Raw genomic sequence first — 22,223 nt, forward strand, 5'->3', positions numbered from 1 at the left:
CCTGCTTTTCAGAAATGATTGCGTCTTTCAGGTAATCCTCCGAAAAGAACGTGTCAACCATTCTGACTACGCCCTTTCTGTGCGTGTAAAATTTAGGGATATATGCTATTAGATCGTTTTTAATTATCAATTCATGATTAATTAATTTATTTGCTGCAGAATAAGTTTTTAATATGACTTTTACCCTACTAATACCTACCGTTTTTATGTCTACTACATCATGTTTTATTAAAGGATCATTTAACAAAAAAGAACCGACCCTGATTGGAAATAATCTTCCAATACTAGAATTTTTATGTTCAATATAAACAAAGAATGGTGCCTTGTCATCAGATTTATACCTATTATCAAAATCGATTAAATTATTTACAGACCTGTTGTTATCCATATTAGTTTTTTTAGAGTTGTTTTGGTCAGGCGGTTCGCCAGAACCTATTGACTTTGCTTCCATATTTACCTAGTTTTTGTTGAAAAACTTTATGACTCTAATATATCAGTTTATTAGCACTAATTAAATAAATTCACAAAATATCACAATAGCAATTATTTTGAAAACACCGAAGACAATAATATTGGAGCGACCTTCACTCTATGATTGTCGAAATTATACTGAATATTGTATTTAAAAAAAAACATGTTTTGAATGAAAGTCATATGTAATGAATAAAACGCAAAATAAAAAAAATGTGAGTTAATCAACATTATTAATACTGGGTAATTTCTCCTCTGTGTTGTGTTACACTTTTCATGCGACCCTATTAAGTTTCTTACTGATTTATTTTATTGCTTTACAACAGGGCCGTAACTACGATGTTGGTGGCCCCGGGACAAACGTGATCTGGGGGCTCCTACCGTGGGGTCTGGGGTTTATCCTCCAGCGGAATGGGAGGGGGAGTCCGGAAAAATGCTTGATATTTAACCCCTTGAAAACTCATTTTAATGCATTTCATGACTGAAGTTTCTTGTACCTGCATATTGCTATTTTAGTTGACCAACACAAAAAATTTTGAAATCACCTTATTTTAAGTTAAATAATTTATAATATTAAATTTATAATAATAAAGTACATACCATCTTACCTGTTTTATGCAAGTACATTGTTCGGCTACAATGCGGTTCCTTTCACGATGCCTTTCACGTACCAATACGTGGCCTGGGGTGAATTGATTAAGACAATATAGCTGGGACGGGGGGCCCATATTCCGGTTGCATTTTAGTTTTTATATCGCCAAAATGACTAATTTTCTCAGTAACCATTTATATCTTTACGAAAGGTCTCGGGGGCCCCAGCTTTTCCCGGGCCTCCTCTTCCAATGGCATTTCAGGTTTTATTACACCAAAATAACTAATTTCCTAGGTAATAATTTAAATTTTTATGTTATGGTCTCGGGGGCCCCAGCTCAGCCCCCTCAACTTTATGTTGAGGTCTAGGGTGCATCTGTAAGATCTTTTTAAAATTGTGTCATTTGAAACTATTTCGTTAGGATCGGCTTTTAAAATACATATTTTTATTTTCCTCGTTAAAATCTATGCACGGCCAACCAAAGGAGGGCCCCTGCGGGGCCCCTCTTGGCCGGGGGCCCCGGGGCACTGCCCCGGTTGCCCCAATGGTAGTTACGGCCCTGCTTTACAAGCACATTCGACTCTCATCAGAGAATAAAACTCTGCATCATTGGCCAAGATCCCAGTTAACGTGTTCTCAGGTAAACTGAAGTCGAGCTTGTTTCTGATGTGCGTTCAAATTGGACCGCGTGTTAGCTCGTCTGGGAGTCAAAGTGGCAGCCTCAATCCTTCCCCTAACTATCTATTGAGTGACGATGACACCTCGAATATTCCTCAAGGATTAAGCTCAACTCCTGTCACAAGCCGATTCTGCAGGATACTCAGGATAATAAATCGATCATTTATCTGTCATTAGAATAGAATAGAAATATGCTTTATTGCCACTGAAAATTTTTACAATTTTATGGTCAAAGCTTAAGCTTACATACAGAAAAAAAAAATAATATCAATAACAAATAACAAATAACAACTACAATTTACTAAAATTAGATAAATCGTTAATATACAGTAGATAGATAGATAGATTTATTTAACTACTTTACAAAAAAAAATTGTTTGTAGCAAGTCAAAATTACAAAGTCAAAATAAGGAATATAAAAATTACAAGGTATATAAAATCACAAGGTATATAAAACAGAAATATAAAACACAACTTATAAATATGTATCACAAACAAGAATATAGATTAACAAAAAATATTTTGTGTCACGGTAAGCATTTCAGTAGATGTTCTGCAATGAGTCATATATTCTTCCGAGCAATAAAAGCAATGTTTCAACAGATACCTTTTTATTACTTTTTTGAAACTGTTACAGCTTAGCTGTTTAATATCTTTTGGTAAAATATTGTAGTAGTTATAATTAAGACAATTTTTATCTGAAAGACGCAATCTAGAGCGATTTGTTCGTAAATAGTGAGAGTATCGGGTATTGTGAACGTGAACATCAGACTGCTTTGTTAAATGGGACCTTTTTCTGTGAATTTCAGTCAGAACTTGATATATCAACAGAGTAGGTAGCGGCATAATTTTTAATTTGATGAAGAGAGGTCGGCAATGTTCCAGATAACTAACCCCTGCTAAAATCCGGATAGCTTTCTTTTGCATCCTGAAAATTTGAAGAGCATTTGTTGAATTGCCCCATAAGATTAATCCATAGCTTAGGTGTGAGTGAAATAAAGAAAAATATGTCACCTTCAATGTCTCAAAGTTGACAACCCTTGCTAGTTGACGAATAAGAAACAATGAACTAGACAGCTTCGCCTTTACTTGTGAAATATGAGCCGACCAGTTCAATCGATTGTCTATGGTTATTCCTAATAGTTTAGCAGTGTCTTTGTCATCTGGATCGCCATGTAAACCACTTGCAGATATAATCAAGTCCTGCGTTTTTTCAGTATTGAGTTTTAGTTTGTTCGCAGCAAACCATGTGCTAGATTTATCAGAGACTTCCTCGTAAGCCATTTTTAAATCCTCATTTTTATTACCTGATATTATGTATGTCGTATCATCCGCAAATTGTACTGATTTGTACGGAGATATGAAATGAGGCAAATCGTTGACATATATAATGAATAAAAGAGGTCCCAAGACCGAACCTTGTGGGACTCCATGTTTTACGGGTCGAAAATCGGAGAGATAACCTTTAGACACTACAGCCTGGTGTCTACCACATAGGTACGAAGAGATAAGCTTAAGAGGGATACCTCTGACTCCATAATAGTTTAATTTGTGGAGCAAAATGTCATGTGAAACGCAGTCAAAAGCCTTCGACAAATCGCAGAGAGAAATTGCTATGCGATTGCCACGTTCAAGCCCCTCAATCACCTCGCTCACAATATTATATACCGCGTTTGTAGTAGAACGAGCACTTCTGAATCCATATTGCGAGTTGCTAAAATAACTTTTAGACTCAAAATAAGAATATAATTGTTGTTTGATCACCTTTTCAATCACTTTCCCGAATGTAGAAACAATGCTTATGGGTCTGTAATTGTCAGCTTTCGAGGAATCACCTTTTTTATAGATAGGTAGTACCTTTGAGTACTTTAGTGCTTCTGGAAATACTCCAGTTGATAAAATTAAGTTAATAAGATGAGTGAAAGGTGTTAAAACTATTTGGTAAGTTTCTTTTAAAATTTTGCTATTAATTTCGTGAACGTCCTTACAATTGGAATTATTAAGAGATTTAATTATTTGAGAGATCTCATCTTCCACAACGGGTCGGAAACAAAAGGACTTACTCGGGGAAGGATAGTTTCTGTAACTGAAGAGGATATCGTTATTAATAGTGGGAAGGGATGTAATTATATTCTCTGCGATTGTAATAAAAAATTGATTTATTTCGTCTGGAGATAGATCTGGTTGTACCGAACTGGATCTTGTATTGCCTCTTTCGAAGTTTAATATTTTCCAGCAGTCTCTACGTTTATTATTGGAGTTAGTAATAAAACCAGAGTAAGCCGACTTTTTAGCATTTTGTAACTGCCGATTATATTCATATTTTTGTTGTTTATATAGTTTGAAAATATCGGGATCCTTAGTGACATCTGCAATGTGTTTAATGAGAGAAAGATTAGATCTGTAAGACCTTAATTCGTCATTAAACCATTGCACGGGTGTTATTTTAGCAGTTTGTCGTACTTTTTTTAATGGAAAAAACTTTAATATTAAGTTGTTATAAGTTTCAGTTAAAAACAACATCAAGACATCGGGATCGTTATTGGTGTCATAGAAAAAGTCCATCTTTGTACTAGCTAGTGCATATTTAAGCTTCTGCAAACCAGAAGAAGTAATAGACCGTTGAAGTGATTGATTAGTGTCAACAACTTTAAGATCAGAATCAATAGATATAAATTGTGCTCGATGGTCAGAGAAACAAGGTTCAAATACGCCCACCCTGTAGATATTTTCAGAAAAGTTAGTCATAATGTTATCGATGCAACTACTGGATTGAGATGTGATTCTAGTATAATCGTTTATCGTTATTTCTAGACCAAAAGACATTAACAGATTTTGAATATCATAAGAAGAGTCAGATTTAATTTTAAAATTTATATTAAAATCCCCAAGTATAATCAGTTTGTCTGCTTTGTTAAGTAAGAATGCTATAACATTCTCAAAATTCACCAAGAACAAGTCACAGTCACCATTACCTGATCTGTATACAGTTAAAACATTGGTTCTCATTGAAGGTATATAAATTGCACAAAACTCTGAAGTTTGCTCTACGTTATATTCATTTAGATTAAGAGAAGAATACATAAGATTTTCTTTTACATAAATTGCAACGCCACCTTGCTTCTTTTCAACCCTACAGAAAAAGTTAGCTAGTGAAAAGCCGGAGATGTTAATTAATTTTAGATTTTCTTCAGTTTGCCAGTGCTCTGAAAAACATATGACGTCATAGAACTTTTTATCCGCAAGAAAAGCATTGATCATATCGACTTTATTTGATATACACTGTAAATTGACATGAAACATGCTTACCGTGCCTTGTTGAATTAGGTTATTTTGAAAATTTGATGGAGGGTTAACGGTCGTTTCTTCATCCTTCATTTTATTTGAGTATGTGTTGGACGCTTCATAAAAAACCTGCTTACATAAGAGCCTACGGGCCATAGTTTTGGGTCCATCGCTAAACCAAAATGTTGTTCAAAAATTGAGACTTTAAAGGATGAATATATGTTGGGATGCTTAGCCGTTAAGGACGTACATATCACTTCTGGAAAGTGTTTTTCTAACATCTTCTTAAGATTATCTGCCGTTGTATGCTGGTTTACCCTAGTAACATGAAGATGACTAAATTTTGGGACACCACTGATTTCAGAGTTTTCATTATTGCCAATAACAATAGGTCCATTCCTTCTTTTATACCTAACAGTTTTCCATTCTTGCCCATTATTATTTGGAACTGGAACCGAATTTTTACTCTCAGTATTTATCAAATTGTCATCGTTTGTTAAATTAATGATATCTGAACATTTTGCCTCCGTTTGTATTCTTAAAATATCAGCTGATAATTGTTTATTATTTTCGATTAAGGAAACAACTTGTTTATTTTTATTGGTACTATTTTTAAATAGAGTTTTTGTTGGGGAACTCCTTTCTTTATCAACAACTAGACTTTCATTTACAGCAACATTTTTTGCGGGTGTAGTGTTTTCGTTTTTTGGATATATTTTACTGCTAGACTGTTTCGGTCGTTCAAAATTTGGGTCTCTGTTTGAATGGTTGATTGAATTCGTATTTTGTTTTGTAGATGGCGACTGATCAGCTATTTGCATATATTTAAATAAATCTAGTTGTTCCTTCAATAAATTTATCGTAATTTGTTGATTTGATATTATTGTTTCATTCTGATTAATAATTTTCTTTAAGTACCTTATTTCAGTTTGTCTCGGATCCTCATCGTCAGCCTCACTATCCAAGGTTTTGTTTGGTGGATCACTTAACCTCACACTCTCCTCACAGCATATAACTGTCTCATCATCGATATATTTGATCGATTTTAGTTGCTTCAGGCAGCCACTATGGGATAACGTTCCACAATTCGCACATAATAGACCACTTTGTGCAACTTTATAACACTTTTTACAACACTTAACTTCCGAGTCGTAAACACGACCGTTCTTCTGAGGCGCCATGTTTTGAATGAAATAAAAGTATATAATATATACAGTATATACAGTATATAAGATATACAACCAAAGACAAAAACAATTAATTACAAAATTTATATAAATTGCAAATTGAACATACTTACAACAAATAAAATACATTAGGAATTGACAGTTTAAGCTACTGTGTATGAAACCCAATTTTCTTAGTTATTCGTTAAGAAATTCTTCTATAATAATATGGTCTTTTAGATAGATAGGCTTTTGTCATTTTACGGAACTTTGGGAAAGATGTTGCAGATTTAAGTTGTAAAGGGAGATGGTTGTAAAGTTTTTTGCGAAATATAATATAGATTTCTTTACTAACTCAGTGGATGGGATCGGTAAATAAATATCAAAGTTTGAATTTCTGGTGGAGTTAAGATGATTGGGCCTTGCTGGAAAGACATAAAGGTGTTTACGAATTAAACACACCGTTTCTAGAATATATAAAGATGGATATGTTAAAATTCCGTGATCTCTGAAGTAATTTCTGCAATGTGTAGATCTTCTGAGGCCAAAGAAATATCTTATTGCTCTTCTTTGCAATTTAAAAATAACATCAAATTGAGCAGCTGTACTAGAACCCCAAAAAGGAAGACCATATCGAAGATGAGACTCGAGCAACGAAAAATATGTTATTTTAGAAGATGCTAAATTGAGTTCCCTTGAGACAGATCTTATTGCATAGCAAGCAGAGGCGAGTTTCTTACTTAACGAATCGACATGAAGGGACCATTTGAGGTTGCTGTCTAAAAAAATACCAAGAAATTTTACAGAATCAACGGTACTGATCTGGCTGTTATTAAGAGGCAAAGGTTGAAGAGCTCCTTTATAGGATATTGCTACTGTTTTATCTGCATTAAAAGAGAGTAAATTAGAGTCAGACCAGGTCTTTATCGTCAGTACATCCGAAGTTATAGTTTCAAGAACAGATGCAATAGTTGAGTTGCTCCAAGTGATACTGGTATCATCAGCAAAAAGAAAAATTTTTCCATCGATTTTTAAATTAGTGATGTCATTTATAAAGATAAGGAACAGAAGAGGACTCACTACTGAACCTTGTTGTTCAGAACAATTCAAAGAAATACCTCTAATTCCATAGAAATTTAGTTTTTTAATCAAGATGTCGTGATTTACAGAATCAAAAGCTTTGGCATAGTCACAGAAAACAGTGGCAGTATAAATATGATTGTTTAGTGCTTGATAAACCTCATGTAGTACAGAAAACATGGCATCAGTGGTACATTTATTAGTTAAAAAGCCGAACTGATTTTGAGATAAAATGTTGTTATCAACGATAAGGACATAAGTCGAGTTTTAATGAGTCTCTCAATAATTTTTAAGAGTACCGGTAGTAAGGCGATAGGTCTATAGTTGCAGGCATTCGATTTTTCACCACCCTTATGAAGAGGAATAATAATGGCTGTCTTTAGACACTCTGGAAATTTACCTTTTTCAAAGGAATCATTAATTAGTGAGACGAGGATTTCCAACACATTTTCTGTGAGATTATAGAAAATTTTTATCATCAGTACTAGAGGATGATTTGCTTTTGATACTATTGATTGTTTGGATCAGTTCAGAATTATCGACTGGGTCTTAAAAATAATGAATTCGAGATCTTTCTTGAATTAGGGAGATAAAAAATGGGATCTTTTTGCGGCAAAATAGTTGATGTTATATTTTTACTCACATTAACGAAGTAATCGTTTAGACTTTCAGGATTTGGAAGGGAAAATGATTGAGCTGTGTGAGTTTTATTTCGAAGATCGTTTATTATAGACCAGTTTTCTTTTGCAACACTTTTAGAGCTTCCCAGACGATTTTGATAATAGGCCTTTTTAGCAGATTGGACAAGTTTTAGATATGCTGTCCTGTACTTCGTGATATAATCAGTGACAGAAACATTGGTAGTAAATTTCTTGATGTGTAGAAGTGAACGCATATTCTTGGCTGATATGCGGATACCTTTCGTAACCCAAGGTTTCCGATGTTTTGGCTTAATAGGAATTAAAGGAAATGCCTTATTGAAGATGCGGAGAAGCTTATCTAGAAAAACACTGAAATTGTAGTCTACGTCTATAGAAGGAAAGTGCCATTCAGAAGTTAAGCATAAATTTTGGAATTTACGAAAATTCTGGGCAGAAAAAATCCTACCTAAACGTCGGGTTTTTGAGGAAAGTTTGCTGAAGATGTTAAATTTCGTATACACTGCTTCATGATCAGATAGTCCCGCATTAATAATTGTAGAGCAGACATCAAGTGGTGAGCAATCTGAGACAATATAATCGATTATGGTAGATGTAGTTTTTGTAATCCTTGTAGGAGAATTACCGTGCATTGAGAGACCATACGATTCAAATATGTTGACCAGGGACACTTGGGTAGCACAAGCAGCAGCATAATAATGTTAAAGTCACCGCATAGAATTTTTCTGCTTTTATGAGGCAGGTCATCTAACAAATTTAGCAGGTTCTAAAAAAATAGTTCCACGGTAGAATCAGGTGATCTATAAATGCAAATAATGTAAAGATTAAGATTTTTATTATAAACTAAGGAAGGAACTAGGAAACTAAGGATTCACAACAAAAAGTCATATTTTGTTACCAGAGAAAAATCTCACAAGGAAAGAATTCTTAAATTCTTAAAAAAATTTACAAGATAAGATTTTTATTTTTTTAGAGAAAAATCATTATTTCTAGAAAGAATAAGGCTGCCTCCGTGAGCCGAACTTAGACGATCATACCTGGCAATTGTGGTATATTTTTCTATAAAAAAAGGCTCGTTGACTTCAAGCCAGTGCTCTGTAACCGCAACTATCGGGGGTAATCCTAATTCCTCCAGAAACAAAAATAATTCATCAGTTTTATTTCTTATAGAACGAATATTAATCAGAACCATGCCAACGTTGTCATCACTAAAATATTACACGTCGCCGACCCGAATCTGGTCGCCAAAAAAAGTTCCAACCACGTGGGGAGAGTCCTGTGTTGCCCTGGGTAACATCCAGGTTTATCAGGTTTATCTATAACATCCGATGAATTTTATATAAATATGTAAAATAACTTTATGATTTACATTTAAAGGGTTTTTACCCTATACATTTTGGTGGCTCAGGCATGCAAATTTTGGCTTTTAAACACTGATGATGGATTCCTTAATCCGAAAACGTTTTGTATTGTGACCCTTATTTAGGGTATTTTAATATATACCTTTTGCAAAAAACTTGGTATTTTTGTGATTTATGGTATACAGCCAGCTACAGGAAGTTTATTTTCCTCGTGGATTTTATAAATTTTGATATTCAATGGTTATTCGGTCGTGTAGCTTCGTCAAAAACAGCAGACTACCGAGAGGCGAGGCGAAAGTGACGAATGCCAGCGAAGCGCGCGCAGCCACAAGTAAAGATACATGTGGGGATACCTCTACAATGGAGTATTTGTCTTCTCAATTACAACGAACTGCCATTCCACCACCTTTTCCAACACAGATGAAAATACAACAGGCCCAATAGAATATTCCGGACCAATTGGAAAGGCCCTACCTGATTGTGAAAGACTACCACTTATTGATTTTAATCCTATTGATTGTGAAATTCCAAAAGTTGACAAGCGTACTCTTAGCAAGCACCAATAATTGTACTTGCTTGAGATATCAGAAGTCATCAAGTCAGGACATTGTTCAGAAGACATTGTAATGGGTACGTGATCCTAGCCCAACGTCACATTCAAGATGGCTTACTACTGCAAACCGAGTTTTGCGTTTCTACATCAGTGTGTCCAACCCTTCTGAAAATCTGAGAGAGATTGTCACATTCATTCTCAAATGTTATAATATGCCTATGTGGTTTGCCACAAAAATAAACCACAAATTCACAGATGGGCCTAGACATGATTACAAAATCATTGAATCTTCAAGGTACTTACCAGAAGAGCTGCTTCAAGTTGTTGATCCCGTTTTACAACCTAATGCTTATTTTGCCCATCCCGAAAATTTACTGTTAGCTATGGTAACTGATGAGAGAAACCATATCCGAGAGCTGGGCTTTAGGCGTATCATCAAGGAAAATCAAGCAATATCTGAAAGTGACTCTATCCGAATCTTTAAACCACCAAACTTAAACTTTGAATCTAAATAGTATTACGAAATTATCAAATGAAACACCAGTACACTGACTCCCCTTTACTGCTAAGAACATTGACTAATGAAGAGATAAAACAGTATGTGAGCAATGACTTCAAGCTTGTTATGAGTATAGATATTTTGCCATGCCATACACAGGCAGTTGAAAGATGCGTTAAGCTAGTGACCGAAGCTTCAAGTAAAGTGTGTGGACACAGTTCCAGAGACGGCTATATTAGAACCACATTATTGCATCACTCAGCGATGCCAACGATTAAAATCAACAACAACTTCCACGTCTTTCAACGTCTTTCACAATCAGGTAGGGCCTTTCCAATCGGTCCGGATATCCTATAGTGCCTGTTGAATTTCCATCTAAGTGTTGGAAAAGGTGGCGGAACAGCAGTTCGTTGTAATGGAGAAGACAAATACTCCATTGTAGAGGTCTTCCCACATGTATCTCTATTTGTGGCTGCGCGAGCTTCGCTGGCATTCGTCACTTTTGCCTCGCCTCTCAGTAGTCTGCTGTTTTTGACGAAGCTACGCGACCGAATTCCACTTGAATATCAAAATGTATCTTACATGCTTGGATTTTAAATATATTATTGTAATTGAATTAAACTATAGCATCTCTAAAATTCGTATGATTAAATTGTACTAAACAGTCAAACTTTGAAATTTTGCAAAAACTACTAATTTTACTCATTTTGTATTATGTTGCGCGACCGGAAGATATGAAACAAATGTATAATAAGTGCATTTATATTGATTTTACATACTTTTAGTAGTTAATTCATGGTATAGGAACGCAATTAAAACCATCTAGCCTGTTTAAAAAAAAATATGAAAAATTAAGGTTTTTCACAATTTTTGCTAACTTCGATGGCATTGCGCGACCGGAAGACAAATTAATAAAAAAATAATAATTAGTGCTTTTTTCAAGTCTATACCAATGGCAACTTTTGTGCACTATAGCGATCTGAAATAAGAAAATAAATTTTTTTCGAACCACCCTACTCCCTATGCCATATAGAGGAAGACAAATCTTACAACACGTTGCCAATTTGCATAAAACAATTATTTTTGGAAGTTCTATAATAGACCACAGTTTTTTGCATTAAGGCTATATGACACTATGCATTTCCTTGTATCATTTCTAATATCGTTTCTGATATTAAAAAGTTACATACATTTTCTTGTATCGTTTCTTATACGTACATTTGTGCTCTGTAGGTTTGTAGGTTTTACGTTTTTGCTCTTTGCGCAGAAATTGGCGCAGTTCTTGTACAAGAATCTGTGTCTGACACAAATTCTTGTATCGTTTCTGATATCGTTTCTTGTATCTGTGTATGACACTATGCATCTTTTTGACATATCAGAAACGATATCAGAAATGATACAAGAAAATGCATAGTGTCATACAGCCTTTAGTTATTTTAATTCAAAGAACCTAACATTAAATTATTACATAAACTACAATTCATCGAGTGAGTCGATTTTTTTGCTCTCAAGTGTAGTATCACAATCTAGAAATACCAACTGATCTATATAAATATATTTTTGTGTTTGTAGTTCTTCCCAAAGTTATTACCCTCACCAGGAGATCAAACTTTCGCTAAATTCTGTAACAGTTCCAGTCCCGAACCATTTTATTCTCCAGGAAATAGAGTTAACATACATTTCCACTCAGATGGTAAAGATAACTATCCCGGTTTTCAGATAACTTATTCAATTGTAGAAGGTGAGTACATATTATTCGTTTCTAAATACAGTTTCTTTATGATAATTTTGTAACGCAGCCTATTGGCTTATTGTACAGAGGGTAAAATCTCTTCAATTTATGCCTTCATCAAAAGTCGATACCAGAAAAATGGAAAAACGCAGTAACAATACGTTTGCATAGGAAGGGAGATAAGACAGAACATTACAAACCCACTAGCCTGCTACACCACTTATACAGGGTGTTTGGTAAAGAACGGGCCATAGCTTAACCTTAGATTCCTGAGGTTAAAAGAGGTCGATTTAAGCTAACTTACCTTAGTATAAAAGTTGATAATAACCGAAATACAGGGTGTCATAGTTAAACTTTTATTTTATTTATTTTTGAATATTTCCTGACAGGCATGGGACAACAACACGAAATTTAGTAAGTGGTGCTGGTACTGTACACCCTACTAAATTATGTTAAACAAATGTTTCTGGCTACTACCAGAGGCGTACGATGGGGGAACGTGAATGGTTGACCCTTCCCAAATTCTACGCCACTGGCGGAATTGCTATTTTAGTGCAATTTTTTGATTCTCCAATACTTTCTATGTAAAAACTTACTCTTCATTCGTAACGATTAAGCCATTAGTTTTCGAGATATGTTAAGCTAAAAACGAAGGAGCATAATGTATTAATCAAAATAAGTTTGCCTTTTCATTTTTAACTTCAAATACCTCGAAAAATAATGACTTTATCGTTACGAATAAAGAGTACATTATTTGCATAGAAAGTATTTGAAAATCTAAAAATTATTCTAAAATAGCAGTTTCCCCTGTCGTACGCCTCTGGTAGTAGCCAGAAACGATTATTTAACATAATTTAGTAGGGTGTGCAGTGCCTACACTTTCTGCTAAGTATGACACGGATATGTCAAATTATTTTAAAGTATTTTTTTTTAAATAATTTATTCTTTATTGAAAACCTTAAGAACTATGTGTGTCTGGTACAATAAAACTATTTGACATATCATTATGTATGATACTTGGCAGAAAGTGTAGGTATTGTACACCCTACTAAACTATGTTAAATAATCGTTTCTGGTTAATACCAGAGGCGTACGACAGGGAAAAGTGAATGTCTGACCCTTCCCAAATTCTACGCCACTGATGAAACTGCAATTTTAGCATAATTTTTAGATTCTCCATTACTTTCTATGCAAATAATATACTCCTCATTCGTAACGATAAAGTCATCCGTTTTCGAGATATTTGAAGTTAAATATGAAAAGGTACACTTATTTTGATTAATACATTATGCTCCTTCGTGTTTAACTTAAAATATCTCGAAAACTAATGGCTTTATCGTTACGAATGAAGTGTATGTAATTTACAAAAAAGGTATTGGAGAATAAAAAAATTGCACTAAAATAGAAATTCCGCCAGTGGCGTAGAATTTGGGAAGGGTCAAACATTCACATTCCCCCGTCGTACGCCTCTGGTAGTAGCCAGAAACATGGGTTTAACATAATTTAGTAGGGTGTACAGTACCAGCACCACTCACTAAATTTCGTGTTGTTGTCCCTTGCCTGTCAGAAAATATTCAAAAATAAATAAAATAAAAGTTTAACTTTGACATCCTGTATTTCGGTTATTATCAACTTTTGTACTCAGGTAAGTTAGCTTAAATCGACCTATTTTAACCTCAGGAATCTAAGATTAAGCTGTGGCCCATTCTTTACCAAACACCCTGTACAAACTCTTTACAAAAGTAGTGAAATCAAGAATAGAAAAGAAGCTAGATTTTTACCAGCTAAAAGAATAAGCTGGATTTCGCACAAACTTTGGAACATACGACCATCTGCAGGCAGTAAAGTTAATAGAATATAATAAGCCCCTCGTCCTAGTATTCGTAGATTTTCATGCCGCATTGACTATTGTTATAGTACACTCATCTATAATATTTATAAAGAGGCAACAATGAGTTTTAAGATACATGGTAAAACCAAACAAATAAGCATATAACGTGGCGTAAGACAAGGAGCCACACTTTCGCCAAAACTATTCATAACTGTTCTGGAATATCTATCTGGAATGTTAAGGTACTCAACTGGGACAATAAAGGGATCACAATAGATGGAGAAAAGTTAAATCGTCTTCGTTTTGTGGATGACATAATCCTTATAACTGATGACCTAGGAGAAGTAAAGGAAATGCTAAATGAGTTAGATGCTATCTGCTAGTAAATAGGCCTGAAAATGAACTTTACTAAAACTAAATTTATCGGATTCCTAGCGGACAGCTGATTATACGTGAACAAGAAGTAGAACTAGTGGAAAAGTACATTTACTTAGGTCATGAAATTACAATTGGCAGAGATAACCAAATATGCGAAATAATAAGAAGATTAACTCTTATCTGTGCAGCCTACGGAGCGCTGAGAGACATATTTAGAAGCAATGTACCAATCAGTTTAAAAAGACAAGTGTTTGATCAAATTATGCTACCGGTAATGACATATGGAGCAGAGACATTGACTCTAACCAAGGCAACAGCGTCGAAAATGAGGGTTGTTCAAAGGTGTATGGAAAGATCCATGCTGAGCGTAACCCTAGAGGATAAAATAAGAAATGAAGATCTGAGGCAAAGAACCGGTATCACAGATGTTATAGAACGTATAATTAAGCTCAAATGGAACTCGGCAGAACACGTCGTCAGGTTGAATTACTCAAGATGGACACGAAAGCTAATGGAATGGAGACCAGGAGAAGATAATCGCAGTAGAGAAAGGCCGCCTACAAGAGGGATAGATATATGTATGTATACACCGTTCTTAGGCCAACGCCCTTCGGTAGGGATCTACGGAGGAGTATCACCAAGCCGGAAGCCCTTATCCCTTCCCGTACCGCTCCTCCATAGGCCGATCAGACGCCAGTTTATTCCAGACCAAGCCGTAGACTCTATTGAGTTTTATACTACGGCGTTGGCCTTTTATAAATTTCACGACCTAGCTGAGGCTCGAACCAGCGACCGCAAATCGCAAATCCACTAAACTTGTCGATCGACTGAGCCCCAGATAACTGGACCGTCAAGACCGACCAAGACAGATATATCAGGTGCATTAATAAAAACTGGCAACAGTCAGCACAAAACCGTGAAGTGTGGCACCAATTGGGGGAGACCTGTGTCCAGCAGTGGACGTAAATTGGTTGGATGATGACAGAGGGAATTGGTCAATTGGCATTGCCAAAACATAACCTTATACCATTTGAATGACCCATCAAAACGGTGGTCGACAATGTTTAACGATATAACTACCACAAAAAGTTGGGGGTTAATGTGTAACAAAAAAAAACTGCAACAAACTATGGGGGCAATTGTTTAAGGCTTCGTGTAGCTCAGTCGCTCAGCTCAGTTCGTCTTATCTTAAATGCAAACGGAAAATGAGTTTCTTCTTCTTCTTCCTACTTTATAAATGTCTGTTTTATTTCAGTTTTTAGCCTCAATTGACGTCCTCGGTCGTCCCAATGATCTTCTTCCATTTGGCGATTTGTCCCTTGCTATGCGTACTATTCTATTTTCTGTCATTCTTTCTGTGTTGGTTCCATTACATTTTTCTTCTTTTGGTCCACATGTTTATTTCCTCTGTGCCACATCTCGCTCGTATTTCCTCACTTCTTAATCGTGTTTTGTAGAGTTTGGTTTGTTATTTTTCGTAAGACTTTTATTTTTGCTGTTTGCAGCAGTTTTTTTGTTTTCGCCGTATCTGCTCTTGTTTTCGCTGTGTACGTTATATTATCGGTCTTATTGTTGATTTATACCTATATCCTGGTTTTAGTTTCCGTTGTGAGATATTTGTTTTTCCGGATTGTATTGTTGAGACAATCTGCTACTCTGTTCGCCATGTCCACTTGTTTTTGTACTTTTTCTTCCACTTTTCCGTAGCTTGACAGTTTTATTCCCAAGTATTCCGTTTCCATCACCTGTTCTATTATTTTGTTATTTACGACCAGTTTCCATCGTCTCGGTTCCGCTGATATCACTATCGATTTAGTTTTCTCTGTTGAGATCACCATGTTGTATACAGGGTGAGTCACCACTAACGCGACGGAAGATTACAGAGAAATGGTAAAAGATTTGAAAAAAAAATTTAATTAGTGGTTTGTAAGTTGATAAAATCTAGATTTTAAAATTATTTTGAAATATACAGGGTGTCCCAATAAATGGCGGCGTATCAAAGTTATATTTTTTCTTATGGAACACCCTATATTTTATTGCATTTTTTAATTGTTCGCAAAAAAATAAGGTATAGTTTCATAAGGCTCCCTATACCTATGTACAGAGTGTTCTGAGTTATGGTGACTTTTCTTAAAATGTAAAGTTTTAAAAGAAGGCTTATTCTTAAGTTATTTAAGAAATTATAAAAAAAAATACTTTTACATCTAAATATTTGAATATTTGTTGAATGTATTTCATGATTAATTGTTACACATGTATTTACGGGGTGTTCAAAATTTACAGTTTTATTATTAGATTATTCAATGTGTCATATGATTTTTATTTTAAATGGAACACCATGTAATTAATAAATAATTATACTAAACAAATCTACCTCTTTCGAATGGTATATGGATATCCTATACCTAGGTGTCATAGTTTTTGCGTAATTTACAATTATTAAAATTCTTAATCTGTAACTCGATTTAAAAAAAAAGATGTAGTTAATTAATGGCATTGTATGACATTGTCATTTTATGACAGTACGGTCTGGTAATTATTTTATAATTAATGTATTCCATGATTGATTATTACACATTTATTTACAGGTTGCTCAAAATTTACAGTTTCATTATTGTGTTATTTAATGTGTCATATGATGCTTATTTTAAATAAAACATGTTAATAAATTATTATACTAAACACCGGTTCCTCTTTCGAATGGTATAGGGATGTTCCATAACTAGGCGTCATAGTTTTTGCGTAATTTACAATTTTCTTAAACGGTAAATTGATTTTAAAAATAATATTTATGCACTCTCGATTTTTAAACTGTACGAAATAAATGTTTGTTTACTGTATCATAATGAAATGAAAATTATGTCTATTTTCTAGACCATTATTATGAAAAGTAGGTAGATTGGTCTGTTTACAATACATTTGAAAAAAATCAGGATCTGCTCCAAAGTCTAAAGTCCATAAACGATACCTAAATTAAATATTTATTATAATCCTGTTCGGTCTAATATTGGTGTAGTTGAGTTTTATACGGATAATAGTGGTTTCTCTTAAGTATTCTAACAGTCGTTTGACTGATTTACCCGAAATTTTTTCTTTACTAGTATTTGGGTTTTCCCGGTTTTCCGTTACAGAAAGCAGGACATCAAGTTCCTTGACGTGATCACAAATAACTGGTTTATTTTTACTTAACTTTCCGAAATTTCTCAAAAACGTCCTTTTTTGGGTGTCTTCTATCAGGATACCTACTTTTGAGCGTAAACTTTAGAAAGTAAGATACAATTTTGCAAACACTCCCCAATGCAAAGTACCATGTCTGCTCTTTCGTAGATAACGTGGTTATTCATTTTTAGGAACAATTAAATTTGAATATCATACATGGATGTTTATATTTTTGATAATTACCAGACCGTACTGTCATAAAATGACAATGTCATACAATGAGATACATCTTTTGTTTTAAAATCGATTTACAGATTAAGAATTTAAATAATTGTAAATTACGCAAAAACTATTAGACCTAGTTATAGGACATCCATATACCATTCGAAAGAGGTGACTTCGTTTAATATAATTAATAATTAATATATATGGTGTTCCATTTAAAATAAGCATCATATGATACATTGAATAATCCAATAATGAAACTGTAAACGTTGAACACCCTGTAAATAAATGTGTAACAATCAATCATGGAATACATTCAACCAATATCCAACTATTTAGATGTAAAAGTATTTTTTTATAATTTCTTAAATAACTTGAGAATAAGCCTTCTTTTAAAACTTTACATTTTAAGAAAAGTCAACATAACTCAGAACACTCTGTACATAGGTATAGGGAAGCCTTATGAAACTGTACCTTATTTTTTGCGGACAATTAAAAATGCAATAAAATACAAGGTGTTCCAGAAGAAAAAATATAACTTTGATACGCCGCCATTTATTGGGACACCCTGTATATTTCAAAATAATTTTAAAATGTAGATTTTATCAACTTACAAACCACTAATTAAAAATTTTTTCAAATCTTTTACCATTCCGCTGTAATCTTCCGTCGCGTTAGTGGTGACTCTATAAGCGCTGTGTCTTCGAATTATTTAATTAATCTTTGTAGGTCATCTTCATTTTCGGCTGTTGTTATGGCGTCGTCGGCGTAGCATATTATCTTCATTTCCTTTTCTCCTATTCTATATCCTCTTGTTTTTTAACTTTCTTTATGATTTCATTCATTCTCAAATTAAATATTAATGGGCTCAGCGAATCTCCTTGTCTAATGCCAGTTTCATACTTGATAGGTTGCGATAGTTTTCCTTTACATATTACCATAGCTCTGTTATCTTTATATATTATTCTTAATGGTTTTTACTAAATCCAGTGATATTCCCTTTTCATATAATAAATGTATCGGGTCCCGAAATCTCACTATATCAAACGCTTTCTTTAAATCTATCAGGTACATATATGCTGGATTGTAGTATTCCAGCGACTTTTCTTTTATTTGTCTTATTACAAAAACTGCATCCGTGCATGATCTTCCTATCCGAAATCCTTGCTGTTCCTCTTGCAGAGTTATTCGTTCGTTTATTTTTGTCGCTATTATTCTTGTTGTTAATTTGAGTGTTATACTTAAAATATTTATTGCTCGATAATTATTGGGGTCTTTCTTATCTTCTTTCATGAAGAACATTAGTATGATCGCTCTCCTCCATTCATCTGGTATGTGTTCATGGTGATTATTTTATGAATAAGAAGTTGCAGTTGTTGTACAAAGTAATCACCTCCATATTTTAAGAGTACATTTGGTATTTGATCTTCTGCTGGTGATTTTTAATTTTTTAATTCGTTTATTTCTTGTTTCACATCTTTTTGGGAGATTTCGTTCTTTTCATCAGTTATTATATTTGGCATTTCTGGTAAAAATTCTTCGTTATCTTTTTTAAAAATATCTGTCAGGAAGACCACCCATGTATCCTCTATTATGTCTTCCATTTTTATATTTAAGTGAAACATTAAACATAATTTTTAGTTGATAGAATTTCAGTCCCAATTATTTTTAGAAGAAAAATACTTAAGCAAAAAGCTCAAACGGAGTTTCGTGCTCCATAAAATGTACATTTCTTTATTAACCTTTTTTGCTTGTCTTCTAGGGGTACCAGGTTGTGGAGGTGTACATACTGCCGCAGAAGGCGTAATTACTTCATCACATGCAGACACTGGTGACCTAAGCGTTTGCCAATACAAAATTCAAGGAGGTTCTGATACTAAAATCAAAATAAACTTTATGCGTTTCGACTTACCAGCAGGGTGCAGTTTTAATTATTTAGAGGTAACTTAAATTTTAATAAAAATGAATAGCTATTTTCATCTCGTTACAACACGAAGCCAATGCCGTCTTATATTTAAATTCGTTTAGAGAGCGCAACAAGCACTCTGACCGAACGGTTTCAAAACTCGTTAGTTTTTCATCAGATAATGCAGATGTTGCTATCTCTAAAATAAACTGAAATAATCCAGACGACCAGCCTCAAATGCAACTAACGAAATAATGGCATGGGAGTCATAGCGACATCGGCTAGATACAAGTCAAAGTTTTCAACTTAATAAAATATAAAATAATATTAAATTAAAAACTTTATTTGGACCATTTTCTGGTTACACATCCGTGGCTTCTAGAAATGCAAGTCAATCGGATGCTGGAGCAAAGGAAGATGAGGGAATCCTATAATTTGCAATTCACATCCCATCTGTCCAGCGCGGAAAAATTTCAACGAAAATGGAAGCCTACATACTCAGAGAGGAGTAATACTAATATAAATAAAAATGAATAACCATTTTCATGTCGTTGCAACACGAAGCTAAAGCCGTCTTATATTCCAGTTCGTTTAGAGAGCGCAACAAGCATTCTTACCGAACGGTTTCAAAACTCGTTAGTTTTTCATCAGAGAATGCATATGTTGCTATCTCTAAACCAAACTGAAATAATCCAGACGACCAGTCTAGAATTTCAACTAACTAAAATGGTCTGGAAGTCATAGCGACATCTGCTAGATGCAAATCAAAATTTTCAACTTAATACAATATAAAATTATTTAAATTAAAAACTTTATTGTAACCATTTTAGTTGCAATTCGAAGCTAGTCTTCTGGATTACTTCAGTTTGGTTTAGAGATGGCTTTGTTTCTTTAAAAATATTGAGAACATTTCCCGTATGCGCGCATAATAACTGCATCTTAAAATCCATCAAATTTCATTTGCACATCTTGTAACGTTGTCATTGTGTTTGTTGCTTCAGGTAACAAAAATTCAGCCGAAGGCAGAAGGTTCGGTTTTTAAGACATTTATTTAGAATCAAAACATTACAAATGATAATATAAGTAGCCTTAATTACTACTCGTTAATTTCGTTAATAAAATATATTTATAACCTACGTATCGAACATTAGGCTCGGGTTGATGTGACGATATCTGGTACATGAATGAATACTACCGACGATCGCGTGAATTAGGAATTACATTTATTAATATGAAACGGACATATAAGGAGAGGAAATCTCGCTCAGCTCGCCAGCGGAAAAGACATGTAGGGAAATACGATCACCGCTCGTATAAGAATAGGTAAAAGGAAAACCGTCGGATTCGTTCAACACACCAAAACGACGACGGAAAGTAGTCAGGATAACTCACCTCTTATACCTCGTTGTTGTTTATTATTCTTCGATCAACGCTCCAAGACTAATCCACAGCTTTTCGTTCCGACTTTTATATCGTCCGAGACGGTACAAAAACATGTTTTACTTAATTCATTGGCGTACTCTAGACGATAAAATTATATTATCGTCACAATCTCAACGGGTTTCAGAGCAATACATAAATCATCAGTAAGAAAAATTCCGACACTCCATATCTGGGAAATCGAAGCATTTGTAGACATGCGTTTATACAGGGTGTTTGGTAAAGAATGGGCCATAGCTTAACCTCAGATACCTGAGGTTGAAATAGGTCGATTTAAGCTAACTTACCTTAGTACGAAAGTTGATAATAAAGGAAATACAGGGTGTCAAGGATAAACTTTTATATTATTAATTTTTGAATATTTCCTGACAGGCATGAGGTAACAATACGAAATTTGGTAAGTAGAGGTTTTTCTAGACGATAAACCTAAATTTCCTACCAAAAATTATATATTACCCAGAGGGCGCCACATATACCTTTTATCGCTCATTCAATACGTTCAAATTTTTTTATCCACCACCCTACATAATTTTAAGATCAAAACTTTTATTCCACTATTGTATTTACTTAAAAAAGGTGCACTACATTTATCTCGCTAAACTCAGCCGTTTTAGAGATAAACGCATTTTAAATCTACTATGGAAAATTCAATTTTTTTAATTTCATTGTAGTTATTAAAAACGATTAGACATATCCTTGTCATACTTGACAGCAAGTGTAAGTACTGTACACCCTACTAAATTGTATTAAACAAACATTTCTGGCTACTACCAGAGGCGTACTACAGCGGAAAGTGAATGGTTGACCGTTCCCAAATTCTACGCCACTGGCAGAATTGCTATTTTAGTGCAATTTTTGGATTCTCCAATACTTTCTATCTAAGAAATATACTCATCGATAAAGTAATTAGTTTTCTAGACATTTGAAGCTAAAAACGAAGGGGTATAATACATGAATCAAATTAACTGTGCTGTTTCATTTTTAACTTTAACTATCTCGAAAACTAATAATTTTATCGTTACGAATGAAGAGTATATTATTTTCACAGAAAGTAATGGAGAATCTAAAAATTATACTAAAATAGCAGTTTCGACAGTGACGTAGAATTTGGGAGGGGTCAACCATTCACTATCCCGTGTGGTACGTCTCTGGTAGTAGCCAGAAACAATTATTCAACATAATTTAGTAGGGTGTACAATACCTACACT

The 22,223-nt window shown here is 34.2% G+C and overlaps 1 protein-coding gene across 1 annotated transcript in view; it reads left to right on the forward strand.

The window, feature by feature from the left end:
- The window catches only part of LOC126878468 (cubilin-like), a 447,168-nt gene that overhangs the window by 126,096 nt on the left and 298,849 nt on the right, over positions 1–22,223 (forward strand). The window contains exons 14-15 of the mRNA XM_050641213.1: positions 11,917–12,085; positions 19,432–19,610. Coding sequence (XP_050497170.1) covers positions 11,917–12,085; positions 19,432–19,610 — 348 coding nt within the window. The remainder of the gene's footprint in view (positions 1–11,916; positions 12,086–19,431; positions 19,611–22,223) is intronic.

Source organism: Diabrotica virgifera, chromosome 10, assembly GCF_917563875.1.
Source record: "Diabrotica virgifera virgifera chromosome 10, PGI_DIABVI_V3a".
Taxonomy (NCBI): domain Eukaryota; kingdom Metazoa; phylum Arthropoda; class Insecta; order Coleoptera; family Chrysomelidae; genus Diabrotica; species Diabrotica virgifera.